Source organism: Zootermopsis nevadensis, unplaced genomic scaffold (assembly GCF_977971745.1).
Source record: "Zootermopsis nevadensis isolate Lab colony 2312 unplaced genomic scaffold, Znev_1.0 Znev_ptg000021l, whole genome shotgun sequence".
Taxonomy (NCBI): Eukaryota; Metazoa; Arthropoda; class Insecta; order Blattodea; family Termopsidae; genus Zootermopsis; species Zootermopsis nevadensis.
Genome location: NW_028259153.1, coordinates 20,650,100 through 20,666,113, shown reverse-complemented (window position 1 = coordinate 20,666,113; position 16,014 = coordinate 20,650,100). Strand labels below are relative to the sequence as shown.

Genomic DNA, 16,014 nt, shown 5'->3' with positions numbered 1-16,014 from the left:
TGTAAGCAATTCTCAGTGTGTTGGTATTACGTATGGTTGGTATTAGCTGCGCACGGTAGTATGGCTTCGTACGGAGAAGTAGTTGATATTGAGCTTGTTTTTGTAAGTAAAGTTTGTCATCTTACAAGTTTTTACTGTTGTATTTAACTGATCTTCAGACCTTCAAAGAGTGGTTGTGAAGGATTTGAGATTTTCACAGCGGTGTGTCTGAAGATTGCTGTCTTCTGGGTTGTTGCGCCGTGTTGATGTCCACCAACGTTTCCGAAACGTGGTTATGGAATTTGCACCGAATACTAAACTTACAGTTTTTGAAATTTTATCATTAATTTGGTTACATTTGATATTGAAGGTGTTTGAAAAATAGTAGTGAGGGATATAAGTCCAAGAAGAAGTAGCAGCATTTTAATTTTATAAATTTCTCTGTCTTGTTCCCACTAGAATGAAGATGATCTGCCATATGAAGAAGAAATACTTCGGAATCCCTTTTCTGTTAAACATTGGCAGCGGTACATTGAGCACAAGAAGGGGAGTCCTAAACATACAGTTAATGTTATCTTTGAAAGAGCCCTAAAAGAATTGCCAGGAAGGTAGGAGGTCTTACATAAGCACTCAGCCTCATTTCGTAAAGCACAAACATAAATTAACATTGGTTCTAAAAGAAATTAGAGAAAATAGTTATCAGGTTAAGAATTGTATAGTTTTTAGATTCAGGCATGCTAATGGCTTTCACACATGGATTTATCATTGTTGTTTCTGATATATTAAATGTTTATTTTTGATATGAAAATTTCCCCTCCTCATTACATCTGAATTGAAATATTTCTATACAATAGAAATCAATGCCCATCATTCAGAATGGAAACTATGACAGTGTGTTGTAGAAACTCTGGACTTTGTTAGGAATCAAGTTTTGGACCTATGACGACAGTATTTTTATTTTAACTGAAAGCATGCATTTATAATTGCTGAAAATATTTGACTGAGGTAGATTCTTCTATGGCGTTGAAGGATTTCAGACAGGACATCCTCTTTTAGTGATGGCTGAATCTTCTTTATTTCGTGATTCAGACTTCTTATAGAGTGGGGAAGATTATTGAATAGCCTATTTCCAGTAAGTAAACTCATTCTTGATTTTTACTGAGTTTTGTAAATTAGTAACTGGATTATTAAGGAGAATTTGTTGGTAGTCGGCCTCATGGGTTATCTTTTCTCTCCCCTCCTCATCCCCAATATAGAGGAGTTTAGCAGAGCTTTTACTTGTCTTAGATTTCTTTTACATCGTATAACATGAATGTAATATTTTTTTCCCCAGCTACAAATTGTGGTACAGTTATCTGAGGCTTCGGAGGAGACAAACCAAGGGACGCTGCATTACGGACCCTTCATATGAAGACATAAATAATGCATTTGAGAGGTCCTTAGTTTTCATGCATAAGGTTAGTTTCACATGCTGTTATCAACATTAAAGATGTGTGAAAAGTACGCATGTTCAAACAGAAGGTCATTGTCATAAGGTTTGAAGACCTGCATTTGGCTGATTGGGTTTTCGTGTAGCTGCTGGGGAACACTTCACAAGATTTAATTTTTTTCATATTTGACAATTTTAACTACTGCTTTGCATAAAATCCCAAATTATAATTTTGGAGAGAGATAAAATCATATATTTATATACCTTGTGCAAATGTAATAAAATGTTATCATTAGAATTTATGTGCATTCCATATTTCCTTTATAGTACAAGCCAAGAATATGTTGACTTTGTACAATAAAATACCAACACAAAATTATAATTGCATACTTATTACAGCTATTTACATAAATATATACAGTATTTAATAATTCTGAATATAAATAAATTCTTCTATGGAATAGGAGTGAGATAAAATATAATCTTTAAATGCTGGCTTAAATACTTTTCTTCGTGTGGTTCACAATGAAAGACTGTAATGAGAGTAGGAATTTACTTGCAGTGGGGAGTATATTAAATTTCATAAATAGTTCTCTGTAAAATACAATTCCCTTACTGGCTGCCATTATTCTAGCATTTTATTTTGGATGATAAATACTCTTGTGCTCTCTGTTGAAGTTCTCCATAAGACATGATGTAATGGAAGAAAGCAAAGAAAATTAATTTCAAAATATCTGTTTTCAACAGTTGTGCAACTGTTCTCATGGCAAAGCATGCTAAACTTAGTGTGGGTATAATATGTTCAGCGTGCTTTTTCCAGTTACTATCATTTTGTAAACCGTGTAATTTAGTTGTTATTACTTCAATTGTTTTATTATCATAACCCATATTAAAATTTATACTTGTTTTGTTGTTGGTAGCGAATTTCATTAAGTTTGTCTCCTCGGAATTTAAGGTGAGTACATCCATTCAGGCTTACAAGTAATTGTGAAGAATACCTCATTGAATTTCAACTTACTTTGGTTGTCATGGTTTCACTTCCTGGGGCTGAAGCGGGCCACTCATTTTTGTTTATTGTGTGATCTCATGCCTTTGTAGCTTTGGCTTGGGACAGGGATAACATCACGTTGAATTATCAGTTTAAGAAGCACTTCACTGATACTTGTCATTTGGACGAAGCTTTTGGCTCAGCATTAGTTTTTTATTGGGATTTGAATTTAATTCTGCACCGAACTGTAGAGGAACTATCAGGAAATAAAAACACTGTACTGTTGTAATGGAATTTTCCTAAAGCTCAAGGTCGTGATATTGGTAAGTTACGAATCAGTTGTTGTTTTTTTACCCCCTACTCCACTTTGAGATATGTTTAATTTAGGGGATCTTGTGGTCTTAAGGTAAGAAACTGGACTCTTGTTTATATTTTCTGCTGCTCACCTCTGCCAAAAATAAAACTTTCAGAATGTGAAATGATGACCAATGGTGGCCTACCTGAGAAATGCATTCTGGACTTGCATAAGGTTGGTAGAGGTCATAGGACATTCCTGACAAACAAAATATAGAATTTGTTCCTTGTATTCCAGATGCCACGAATTTGGCTTGATTACTCTCAGTTCTTGATGGATCAGTGTCGTATAACAAGAACACGGCAGGTGTTTGACCGTGCTCTTCGCGCTCTTCCGATTACTCAGCATCATCGTGTCTGGCCTCTCTATCTGAAATTTCTGAAAATGTATGACATTCCTGAAACAGCTGTTAGAGTTTTTAGAAGGTACCTCAAAGTAAGTAGAACATATTAATTTTAAAATTAAAGTCTTATTTTGGGATATCCTCGCAAATTGCTTAATCTGACTGAAACTTCAAAACGCAGGTAACTGTCACCCCTATGTATGACTCTCATGTGGGTTCGCAGTGGCTTTGCACATGCGTTCAAATTTAGAAAATGTATATGTAAGTGTCAGTAGCAGAGATGTTCTGGTACATTACTATTTCTATTCCATAGTTATACCCAGAAGATGCAGAGGATTATATTGAATATTTGATATCAATAGGACGATTGGATGAAGCAGCAGTGAAGCTAGCCTACATCGTCAACAAGGAGGATTTTGTGTCAAAGCATGGCAAGTCAAATCATCAACTATGGAATGAACTTTGTGAGCTGATTTCAAAGAATCCCGATAAAGTAAGGTGAGACAGCTAATACTTTGGTGCTTTATTATTTTAAAAGCTGAATAGAGTGAGTTTTAGAGTGATGTTTTAGACACAAAATCATTTTTATAACTTATTAATTCTGACTGATAAAGGAATCTTGCATGTTATAGAGGATCCATGTTCTCTGCATTGTGTAAAACCTGATTTTAATTTTACGATGTTTATTCTTGTTTAGAGAACAAATGTGGAAAGTAATTAATAGACAGATATATCTGTGACGAAATCAAATTTTTAGTCAAATTAAACATACAGTTTTATGAAGTGTGATTTATGTTACGTAATAAGCTGGATTATATTGATTTCAATTGATTACATAAGTGAGCTGTATCACTTTATGAACTATGGAGTGGATGGTCAAGGTTCAATTCCTTCTTGTGGTATTTTGATGGGTTTTATCTTCACCACTTTACCCAGAACTGCTTAAAGGGTGTATAAATGCCTTATCCGTGGGTACTGAAGATTCTATGTTCAGGCGTTAAAGTGGCCAGATTATGATACATCTCCATTTATTGCTGAGATTTATTATTATGTCTCATATATGTCACTATGATAGGCAGTCAGTAGTTACATAGTGATTGATGTCGTCAAAAGCTTATCTGAGATTCTTGACATGTCTCCCTAATTTCCCTATTAGGTAATTCTGGAGTTACACGACTTCAAGGTGCAGGACAGTTGGATGTTATGTTTGAATGAAGCTTCGTCTGATCTCTATATTATTATAATGTGGAATCTTCCAGGTCTCTAAATGTCGATGCTATTATTAGGGGCGGACTTAGAAGATACACAGACCAACTAGGTCACCTGTGGAACTCGCTGGCAGATTACTATGTCCGCAGTGGCCTGTTCGAGAGGGTAAGTAAATTTGGTGAAATGGGATTGAGGATTTACTATGATCTGTAGTGGGTGGAGATTAGTGAAGGATTGTGAATACATAACTGCCGAATTCTTTTTGGTGGCGGGAATGAAGAATTGGTAGATTCGTTAATTTTAAAATACTACACCATTTGAAACGAGCCAGGATAGGTCAGTCCCTGTGGTGTCTGACTGCAGACTGGATGACTGGGATTTGATCCCCAACAGGGAAAAAGGAATTTTCTACTGATTGCATCCAGACCAGCTCTGGGACCCACCCAGCCTCCTATCCAATCATTTGGCCCGGGGTTAGAGTGTGGCCAGAGTATGGCGCTGACCACACATCCATCTAGTACCAAGGTCAAGAATGAGTAGGTGCTATGCCTCCTCTCTGCCTATGCACTTTAATTACATATAGTGGGGCAGCTTTACTTTTATACAATTTGAAACATGAAGTATCTGTTGACATTTGTCACTTAAAATTTGAGTTTCAAGTCAGATTTGTCTGATTGTTGGACGCAGGCCCGAGACATATATGAAGAAGCGGTTCAGACCGTGACTACAGTGAGAGACTTCACGCAGGTGTTTGATGCTTGTGCACAGTTTGAAGAATTAAGTTTGAGTAAGAGAATGGAGGAAGCAGCAGGAAATCTAAATCCAACAGAAGAAGGTAAAGATCAAGGAATTGGTTTAAGTTAGCATATTCAGGCCGACAGCAAGGAACTTTCAATGTAAAACTACCAAAACTATAATATTGTTTGACAGATAAGTATAGCATGTGTCAATTTGTCTTAAGAAATTGTGAAATAATCAGGTGATGATGAACAGATTTGCTAGTTGTGCTATGTATGTACGTACACACACATATTGTCCGCGAGGCACGAGAGTAGACTTGGCCTTGTCAGCCGTTGCTTGTGTGGCAGGGGGAAAGTGGATTCTGCCCATGCGCTGGTGTTGTATTCCTTACCTAAGAACATTGTGCTATCTGTCAGTCAGTACATTAGCTCACGACATACTGCCTGTATAAGCTGCGGTGTTTTTTGGTCCGCTAGTAGCACAGAATTCTACCCCACCTCCCTCAGAGATGTCAGGTCTACTCTCGTGGCTCGCGGACAATACACACACACGCATATATACTGCGCTAAGTGTATGAGCCAACTCTCATTGAGCTTCATTTACAGATGACATTGACCTAGAGCTGCTGCTGGCTCGATTTGAACATCTCATAGAACGAAGGCCACTGCTTCTCAATTCTGTGCTGTTGCGACAGAACCCACATAATGTACAAGAATGGCACAATAGAGTCTTATTATATGAGGGGAAGCCACATGAGGTAATATCAGATTTTCTTTTCCTTAATTCGTTATTGTCGTCATCACACCAGATATGGCATGTGGTAACAGTGATTCAATGGCAAGGGTCTGATGGAATTTGAGAAACAAGCATTGTTTTGGAAATACTCTAACTGCTGATTTTTAGGTTTTTGGTTAAGCCTTATCAACTACTAAGCCACCGTTGTTACAGAATTGTACTGCAACAGCAATTTTTGTTTCAGATCATCAGCACATACACAGAAGCCGTTCAGACTGTAGACCCAAAGCTTGCAGTTGGCAAACTACATACACTTTGGGTTGCATTTGCCAAATTTTATGAAGAGAACAGGCAAATTGATGATGCTCGTGTGGTTTTTGAAAAAGGCACTCATGTGCCTTACAACAAAGTAGATGATTTAGCATCTGTGTGGTGTGAGTGGGCAGAGATGGAGATTCGGCATGAGTAAGTTTCCTGTACCTCATCAGTTGTGTGTGTGTGAATAGTCACAGTCGTTCACGCTTCTAGTATTATGCACACAAACTAGTGCATAACACTTCTCACTGTGTTGAGATATATTAATTACTTACAGCTCTCGTGAGACATGAAAGTGGTAGATCATTCAGAAAAAATGAGATCATGCCCAAAAGATAATATTAGTGATGTTGCGTTCTCTCGTACCATACAGCATGCAATTATTTTATAATAGTGGCTGACAGATAATTATAAATTAGTTGTAAGAACTGCATATGTTTTACATAAATTATTTGTTTTAAGGAATTATGAAGCTGCATTGAAGTTAATGCAGAAGGCAACTGTAATGCCCCCGCACAAGGTGGCATATCATGATGAGACTGAAACGGTACAGATGAGATTGTACAAATCTCTCAAGGTGTGGTCAATGTATGCAGATTTGGAGGAGAGTTTTGGCACTTTTAAGGTAAGTCACTGCTGTAGTTTATTATATTTGAAGATGGCGGTCTTCTGGGTTGTTGCTCTGTGTATTCTGGTTCTTCTGCCAGACTACACAGCGCAACAACCCAGAACACAGCCATCGTCAGACTCGCTGTCATTAAACCTCAAATCCTACTTATTATATTTGACTATAATTTGTACAAGGCTGTACATTGATTTTGTCAGCTGCTCTTGTGAAATTCCAGGGTTCCTGGTGTATATGTTCGGTTGTCCAGATGTGATATACCATTTCTGTTTGCATGGATGAACAAATGTTGACTTATGTTGTTTGACAGGTGATCATATATTTTCCTCCAAAATTATATTTGTATTTAACATGAAATAACTTCCTGTGTTTTAATCATGTTAGTTTATTCTTAAGGGATGTAAATATTGTAAAGATTTTCTGTTAATGCGTAATAGTTTGGATTTATTTTTGTTAAAGTGGTATGGGAATAATTAAGTTGGTAGACATTTCACTACAAATTGGTGTTGGTTGGTTTAATGTGTAGCCAGGGTAGAGGAGACCATACCAAGCTTTCCAGTGTTCTCTTATTTCTTTGTTGCAGTCCTGCAAAGCAGTCTATGACCGCATCATAGACTTAAAAATTTCTACGCCTCAGATTATTATCAACTATGGCCTGTTTCTTGAAGAACATAAATACTTTGAGGAAGCTTTCAGGGTAAGTCTACTCGTGCACATTTGGCATATGTTGCATTGCGCGCATTTATTGAGCAGTTTTTGACGTGTTTTCAGCGGGAAGTTGCCTTCTGTCCACATCTAACATTTCAAGAACCACTTATTGGATTTTCATGAAATATGATACTAAAATTTCTCAAAACATTACAGTTTTTGTTTAGATCAGACAACGATAATGGAGATTTTACATGTGTTTCTGCATGCATTTGGAGTGTAACATGTTAAATATATTTCAGGATGAAAAGTGATTTGCAGAAGAATTATATATGAAAATAAAATGTTTTATCCTAAATAAATTCCTTTTGTGAGGCTTACAGATTTGACATAATTAAACAAAAGGGATTTGTATGCTGTACCATCTCATAACTTGGAACCACTGGACTTATCACTCATTTCATGTTTGTAGAATGTACCTTGCTTAATGGACGTGCGTTATAATGACTCGACGCAAACCTTTTAGACAATTGTTTGTTATGTTGCAGGCATATGAAAAAGGAATTGCGCTATTTAAATGGCCAAATGTGTATGATATATGGAACACCTACTTGACCAAGTTCCTGAAACGTTACGGAGGGTCAAAACTCGAGAGAGCAAGAGATCTGTTCGAGCAGTGTCTGGAGAATTGTCCACCAAAATTTTCAAAGGGTAAGTCCTTTGCCTAGTTCCTGACTTTGAATTAATGTCTGTGCCGATCGATGAGTCGCTCCCATTTAGAATATGTGGAGCTGTATCTGTATGCACGGTGCTCAGGTACTTAAGAATTTACCTCATGCATTGCAGGTCTTTACTTGCTATATGCAAAGCTGGAAGAAGAACATGGGATGGCAAGACATGCTATGGCCGTCTATGAGCGAGCGACAAAGGCGGTGTTGCCAGAAGAGATGTTTGAGGTAAAGAGGATCATATTATGTTACTTTCCTTTCTTTATGATATTTATGCTTCTCTAATTGACGACTGACTTTTAAATGGATGAATTTTAGTTTTCACTGAATGTCAGGTACTGAAGTCTATGCTTGGTATTTAGTGGTTTTATTATAATGCTTTTTGTCAAAAGTTCATACAAAAGTAAAACAAGTTTCAAAGCTGTTTTTTTTCCTTTCCTTAGAATAGTGTGTCACCTACATACTGTGAGATTCCAAATTTCAAGTTTATTTCTTAATTCTCTAACTGCATATGTAGAACCTGGTGTTTCATAAGAATTTTCAAGGGTCATACAGATTTCATTAACTCACTGTGTATATAATATAGCAGTTTGAAATATATGAACTGAATTTCTCTTTCATGTGAACAGGTCAGGTGGTTATGATACAACATTTTTAAACTCTGTTGCACAGAGCATGAATGTGCTGCTTCTCTTTGAAATATTACTGATGTATTTCATAACAACCACATATTTTAATGGTAATATTATTTCTTTTATTATTGAGGAGGTATATCAAAACACTTGGATAAATCAGTGATGTCTTATAAAAGTATATGTTTGAGAACTTTTTAAAATCTGAATTGTGATCATGAAAATTTCCTGCTCTTTTTCAGCTCTTTAATATTTATATTAAGAAAGCTGCAGAAATTTATGGAGTCCCCAAAACACGGCAGATATATGAAAAGGCAATTGAGGTACTTACAGAGGAAAATTCACGAGAAATGTGTCTGAGGTTTGCTGAGATGGAGACAAAACTTGGTGAAATCGACAGAGCCAGAGCGATCTACGCCCATTGCAGCCAGATGTGTGATCCCAGGGTATGTAACTGTGTGGTCAGTTTTGTTCAGTCACCTGTGATGACTTAAAGGCGAAGATGATTATTGCTGAGTTCCTGAAATTTGTTTTTCAGTTGAATTCACTGTATGAAATATAAAATATGTGCTGAGGTGACATTTTGTTTCTGTTTGTGAATGTAAGTACATGATTTCAGAAGAACTGCTGAATATTACCGTCCATTGCTCAACTTTGTGTACAGTATATTTTTTATATTTAACAACAGGTGACAGCAGACTTTTGGCAGACCTGGAAAGAATTTGAAGTACGACATGGGAATGAGGACACGATGAGAGAGATGCTGAGGATTAAGCGCAGTGTGCAAGCTACATATAACACTCAGGTCAGTGCTGGTGCTGGAAGAAATGAAGATTGTAAGACTTTCACTTCTGCTGCTGTATTGAATCTTGTTGTGCCTTTAAACAGATATTTAAATATAATAGGCGTGGATCAATTCAATTAATCAAAAACCACATAGAACACAAAATCTAATTGAGCATATATTATCATTAATCAAAACAAATACAAAGAATTATAAATGAAATAAACAGAAATATACACTGGTGTGACATCCGCTGGATGATCAACACAATATAATAAGCAAAATGCAGAACTTGCCACAGCAGACGCCTCAACAGGCGGACCATCAGCACAGGGCTGAACACCACGAATCAAAGTAAAATTTAGAAGGGGAAACTGAAACGGAACTTGTCAAAGTGTCTCAGGTGAAATCCTGTACAGAAGTGGTCTTCCAGTTACCAGGCAACACAGTCCGAAGGGGTGGACGGAAAAGGTAAAGAGGTGGGGGAAAGGACCACTGCGCATGGCCAACCGGGCAAGTTCATGAAGATTGTAGTTTCATCAGCCGTAACCTCTTGGCTACGGCTGTCCATGGCACACAGGAAGCTGAAACTCAATACTATTTCCTGAACAGGTGAACATGATGTCTGCACAAATGCTGTCTGCAGCCAGCAATGTATCGGGCACTGTCGCAGATCTCGCACCAGGAGCCAAAGATGGTATGAGAATGTTAGAAGCCAAAGCTGCGCAGATGGCTCATCTGGAGAGACCTGGTAAGGAAAATTTTGACTTTAATACAATTAAAATGAGTTAATATATGTGCATTTACTTTTGTAATTTTGTCACAGTGAGTGAAGTTAAGGGGATGGAGCACATGTTGGAAAATATTATAGGTTTGTGATGCAGCTTTTGAATATTCTGTCTGGAATTTTAGTGGGACCTATTATGACACAGTGACAGTTATGCAACTAGGGCCATGCACTGGGATATTTGGTTAGCAACATCTTGGAAGGTATAAATTAGAAGATAATATTTAAGCAAATTTTGAATTGGATTCATCTGCCCCAGATCTTCATTGTAAGTGATGAGCATCTTGATCCTGTAGTAGAGAATCATTGTCTTAATTCAAATTACAGGAGGGTACCTACTTTTAAGTATGTTACAATATACCATATGCCATTAAAGGACCTAGGTGTCTGTGGGGAAGCACAAAGTCAAGGAAAAAACCAAAGCTAGGACACTTTTTACTTTCTTGTGTTTGAAGATCTCAGCAGCTGTATGTGAATGATTGGTGGAATATTTTGAAAAAAAGTAACAAATTAACACTGACTGATACAGTTTTAAAACAAGGAGTTCCACAGCAGTGAAATGAGATGTAACTCACGAGTCAGCATTTTCGGCTCATTCGCAGGCGGTAATATGATCAAATCTTGCTCAGGTCATATTACCATATGTAATTTCAGGATCCTGGATCTACCATCATGTTATTGATTGCAGGAAATTAAAAAGAGGTTGCTGTGGCCTCTAGTGGGATAACATTCATACCAGATTTCTTGAAAAATAGTCAATTAACAGCATTGTGATCTTATGAACCCCTCCCCTCCCCAAAGAAATAAGATAGGCTTGGAGTAAGTGTGCATCAAGTTTCCACTTTGTTCCAGCATCGCATCTCAATATCATGTCGGTAATTCCCCGTGCTGCTGGTGAGGTGACTTCAGTTTTAACATATGAAAGAAACTTGTTCTGTTTATGTTTGATCTGCAGCTCAGCAGCAAGCTAAAAGTAGCAATATATTGTTTGTGCGTGGGGAGACACAAGGTCAGGACAGAGATGGAACTGAGACAACTCGAGTTGTCAACCCTGATGAGATCAACATCGACTGCGATGATGACGACGAAGCTGAAGAGGACACTGATGATAGTGAGTATATGATGAAGTCTGAATTTAATTATATCAGCTTTAAATTTATAAGATAATGTGTAGGAATTCAGATTTTGCTGTCACATAATTTAGTTGTCATCAACCTCTAATGTGCATCTATTTCCAGATCTTCCAGTACAAAAACAGCCAGTTCCCCAGGAAGTATTTGGAAGTCTGAAGAAATCCCATCATGATGATGACGACGACAACGATGATGATGATTCATAGTGGCACACAGTCACTTCATGCTTAAGTAAATGTAAATAAGGAATGACTATTCATATAGAAATTAAGGAAAATTAATCTCTAAACTGATTGGTATAAATGAATGTAAAGATACAGCGAGTTTTATGGGAACAGACTCTGGTGGAAGAGATGGATTTTCCTCCCATCAAATTATGCTGACCCATAACCATAAGATCAGTTCACAAATGTGCTGTCTACAAAAATAAATTCCATGTATTTATAAGCTTTATAAGTGTTTAATTTCTCCATCTTTCTTTCACACATTGGATGAAAAACTGTGAAACTCAGCAAATGTTAATGACAGAACATGGTGGTCAACGACTTAAATTGTGTAACATTCGTGACACTACTGACATGAGAGCTTGCTGATATTCCATACCTTTTCCAAATTATAAATGATTTCCAGCCTCCGTAGAATGCTAGCAGCAACTCTTTAAAAGCTTTTCAGAATGTGAGTAGAATATTTGCATTTGTGGACTGAAAAGCAAAGTTCGCTCTGTAACAAAGTGCCCTTTCATATGATACCTCTCGGTGCAGTAATAAAGTGTAATGAATTAGAAACTGCATTTGCAGCATTAGACAATGGTTGAGCCTGTGATTTTACTGATGTTGCATCCTTTTGGATTCCACCGAACATTATAAGTTCTCCTTTCCCTGCAATCAGTGTGTAAAGGATTTTTTCTTCTGGACCACCACTCGAAGCATTGTGAAACTTTGGACAAAGCCATTCCACATAGCACCCATCAGTTAAAACATGTGATATATCCAGAACAGACATAGTCATGACATTCTTTGTCATCTGAGATTTGGACTCAGATGGAGATGGTGATATATATACATTATTGCCATATGCTGTGGGGTTAGATCTTGCTGCAGGAGGAATGCTGTTGCCACTGCTGCCACTTCCACTTCTTGACAGACGGCGTATCCTTTCCTCCATGCGTCTTAAGGATTCCAGCTGCCGCCGCCGATTTTCAGACGCACCGGGTTTCATCACTGGTGATGGATCGCGAAATGCTGCCATGCCTATACCACTTGGCCCTGCATTTTCAAGGTCATTAGATGAAGCTGCTGTCAGTGGCTTTGGTGGACAAGTAACCTGATTTATTCTGCCCTGGTCAGGAAGAGGTGGTCGGTGTTCAGGAGAAGGTTGACTGCTGGATGGATCTGGTACTTCACCATCACTATCTTCCCCACTGCTAGAGCTTGTCGATGTCCCACCCTGCTTGGCACTTCCTGCTGATGAAGGCCTGGGACCAAGTACTCCATGACGCCCATTAACATTGAAATCCCTGTCTGTTGGTTGAGGCTCGACCAAACCCTCTGATGCCCTGAAAGAAATGGCATGCACACATCAGAGTGGGTAAAGTTATTTGTGTATTTGAAACTTGGCTTACATTATTAAATATTTAAGATATGGCTAATTTTAAAAGCAAAAATGTAGAAAAAGTAGCATTTCACATAGATATCCTAGTCTTAATATGTAGGATTTGAGGTTCTCATGCCATTGAGTATGAAGACGGCTGTCTTCTGTGTTGTTGTGCTGTGTAGTCTGATAGAAGTTTGCCAACATTTCAGACATCCTTGCTGCCTCCATCATCAGGGTAGTAATGAGGCATACAGATATAACTTCTGATTAGTATATCCAATTACCTGCAAAATGTTTATCGTAAAATTTAAATCTGGAATGCAGGAAACAAACCTTCTATTAACTACATCTGCTGGTACATCGTCCTCCTGAGGTGGAACCCTCACATTGGCAGTGCTGAGCCGTATTCGCAATGGGATATTCTGTGCGTGATAGGAAAATGTTGGTCTACTCGACACAGGATTTCTTCGGCTGAAGACGACTACCCGCTGACCAATCTAGGCATATGACACCAATTGTAATAGTTTTCTTTTATAATACAGTACATCTGTGTGTCTCTCATAACTTACCTCACTCCCTGGGGCCTTACGCATGTTAAATACATGGTAATTTACTAAAATAGTAATACAAAATATTGGTATGTATCTGTCTACATAACTGTACATGTATACAAGAAGTGTAATTGCATTTACCACTGTTTATAACATATATTAGTGAACATCCATACTCTTCCTAACTGATTGTATTATCTCATCTAAATTTGGTGAAAGCAGCACCTTGCATGCAGGATGACACCACATGTAAGTTGCAGCCCACTGGAGATTCCTCACAGGAACTTCCCGCCATGTCCAAATTGGATCAGTCAGTGAAAGCAGCCACACGTCACTGAACATCATATTTGGTCCTCCACAGCCACCTGAAGATGGAAATTTATTCCAAGGCTAAGTTTTTCTACAAAACTACTTCAGTCCACATCAGTTTGCCTTTTGCTGCAACATTTGACTTTACTACAAACCTTAAAGAGCACGGTAATTTGGTCTACGTGGCAGTCATCTAGTTGGAAGTACATAAAAGTTGCTCAGCTGTAGTTGCAGCAACACAATTTGGCGAGTTAGCAGTATTCATTTTATTCCAAATTTGTTTCTAATATCATACATATGCTAGATATTATAAAACTTCAATATATGTGCAGTAAGAGTTTAAACTTCCATGATATTTGCAACATACGTGATATGTTGATGTCAAATCACAATTTATCTTTGAGGGGTAAATACTAGTCAGTATATTACGTGACAAAGCATACTATTAACTTCTCAATGACTGCTCCATGGAGTTAGTTGGGTGTTCTTAAACATTATGATAAAAATATTTAAAATTTCATTTCTTTTAATGATACAAAATTCAGAGTTTACCCAGTATTAGTACATTTCTGTCATCAAGTGAGATTTGGGACTGGCCATATCTACAAAATGGCTTCACGTCTGTGGTAGTTTGCTTATTCCATGTTTGATTTTCCAAGTTGAAACACCACACATCATTGGAACTGCAACAAAATTTTACATCCCAAATACTAAATGTATTTTCTTGTTCCAATATAGTAATATCTATAACAACTTTGCAGTGAGAAATCCAGATACCGTAGTTGTGAGGGCAAGTTCAGTTCTGTAAAACTGGAACCCTCTGACGAAGGAAAGGAATATTAACAGAAACAGATCGGACTCTTCAGTTGTGGTGAAAGCAACTCATCTAGGAGTGGAAAACCCACATCTTCCAGGTAAGGGGTTTTATAATGGGCTAGAACACCCATTTATAAACAATTTCAAGCCTTAACAAATTATGACAAACTGCAGTGGTAAAGGCTAACTGATATTACAAAAAGGATTAACTTGTGTAAATATGGTCATAAAAAACTGTTCACCTTCCGCATTGCCCTAATAAGACATTAGTTTTCTGGAGTCCACCAAATACAACCATCAGTTCTCCCTGAATTGTGGCTGAGTGACCAGCCATGGCAGGAGGAGTAGTTGGTGTGTTGATGCATGCCCACCTATTGGACACAATGCCATAAACATGAAGCTCACTGAACAACCTCCATGCCTGAAAATGTAAAATGAGTGGATATAATATTGCAGTTAACTACCTAAGGTGAGTTGCAGTGGACTTGTTCTAGAAGGTATTCTGTACCTGATGAAGTGGGTAAGGTGATGGATGTGACCACCCACCAAATAATATAAGTGCTTCTTTATAACATACAATAGAAGCACATGCCTTTGGTGAAGGATAGGTTCCCATCGTCAGTGGTCTAACCCACTGTCGTTTGTTAAGATCAAGCCGCCACAAATCATTAAATGTAGTACTAGTTGTAGTACAACCTCCAAAAACGTACATGGAATTATCTGTAACAATTTATAAGGTATGACATTTCTAATACATATACATAATTACATGAATTTGTAATATCTGTGCTACTTACCATGACGACATGCTGAATGAGAATACCGTTTGGTGATCGATGGAGCCATTTCAGCTGGGGTTATGTTCTCCCACCTGATATTGAAGTCTACTATTGATCGATGCAAGAATTTCTGTGCATGGCGAATGACGTCTGTCACATGCAAATGTAAGACAATCCTTTTAATTCAAATCAATTAAATTGATATGAAGTATCGTTAATATAGCATGTTACTACTTACTTTTGACACTTCGATGCCACCTTTTACATACTAATGAACATTCTTGCAAATCCTTGTATGGAGCAACTAAACTAAGAATATACTCAAGCACTTCATCAGGTAGATCATCTACTGTGCTTTCTGATCTGATGAATGAACCAACAGGGGGATATGAGTTCATGTTGCTCTGATTCAAACTTTAGTAACTCGGTGTTTCAACAGGTTTCCAGCAAACTACCGACTCGAGCAACCTTAACCACCATTATTGAACACATCATTATGCTGACACCTAGCGACAGAAATCAGAACTAAAAGACG

General features: G+C 37.6%; 2 protein-coding genes across 5 annotated transcripts; one reads left to right on the top strand and one right to left on the bottom strand.

Moving 5' to 3' along the window:
- Nucleotide 1: 1 nt before the first annotated feature.
- fand (Pre-mRNA-splicing factor SYF1 fand) lies at nucleotides 2–13,748 on the top strand. 3 transcript variants are annotated; one of them, XM_087352752.1, is made up of 19 exons: nucleotides 2–102; nucleotides 439–587; nucleotides 1,313–1,436; nucleotides 2,989–3,186; nucleotides 3,408–3,592; nucleotides 4,354–4,468; nucleotides 4,991–5,138; nucleotides 5,650–5,801; nucleotides 6,024–6,244; nucleotides 6,557–6,719; nucleotides 7,303–7,416; nucleotides 7,916–8,078; nucleotides 8,214–8,323; nucleotides 8,970–9,173; nucleotides 9,416–9,532; nucleotides 10,124–10,262; nucleotides 11,254–11,409; nucleotides 11,537–11,668; nucleotides 12,778–13,748. In XM_087352752.1, exons 1-18 carry the CDS (start codon nucleotides 61–63, stop codon nucleotides 11,635–11,637), a joined length of 2,601 nt encoding a protein of 866 aa, XP_087208878.1. In that variant the 5' UTR covers nucleotides 2–60; the 3' UTR covers nucleotides 11,638–11,668; nucleotides 12,778–13,748. The 3 variants fall into 3 exon arrangements, with proteins under 3 accessions (XP_087208878.1, XP_087208879.1, XP_087208877.1); XM_087352753.1 differs by lacking the exon at nucleotides 12,778–13,748 and having other exon boundaries at nucleotides 4,381–4,468; nucleotides 11,537–12,243; XM_087352751.1 differs by lacking the exon at nucleotides 12,778–13,748 and having other exon boundaries at nucleotides 11,537–12,243.
- Nucleotides 9,677–15,963, bottom strand: Fbxo42 (F-box protein 42). Of its 2 annotated transcripts, XM_087352762.1 has the most exons (8): nucleotides 15,718–15,963; nucleotides 15,498–15,629; nucleotides 15,209–15,420; nucleotides 14,943–15,121; nucleotides 14,437–14,567; nucleotides 13,801–13,940; nucleotides 13,358–13,521; nucleotides 9,677–12,986 (listed from the first exon to the last, which is right to left on the bottom strand). In XM_087352762.1, exons 1-8 carry the CDS (start codon nucleotides 15,875–15,877, stop codon nucleotides 12,170–12,172), a joined length of 1,935 nt encoding a protein of 644 aa, XP_087208888.1. In that variant the 5' UTR covers nucleotides 15,878–15,963; the 3' UTR covers nucleotides 9,677–12,169. The 2 variants fall into 2 exon arrangements, with proteins under 2 accessions (XP_087208888.1, XP_087208889.1); XM_087352763.1 differs by lacking the exon at nucleotides 15,498–15,629.
- Nucleotides 15,964–16,014: the final 51 nt, after the last annotated feature.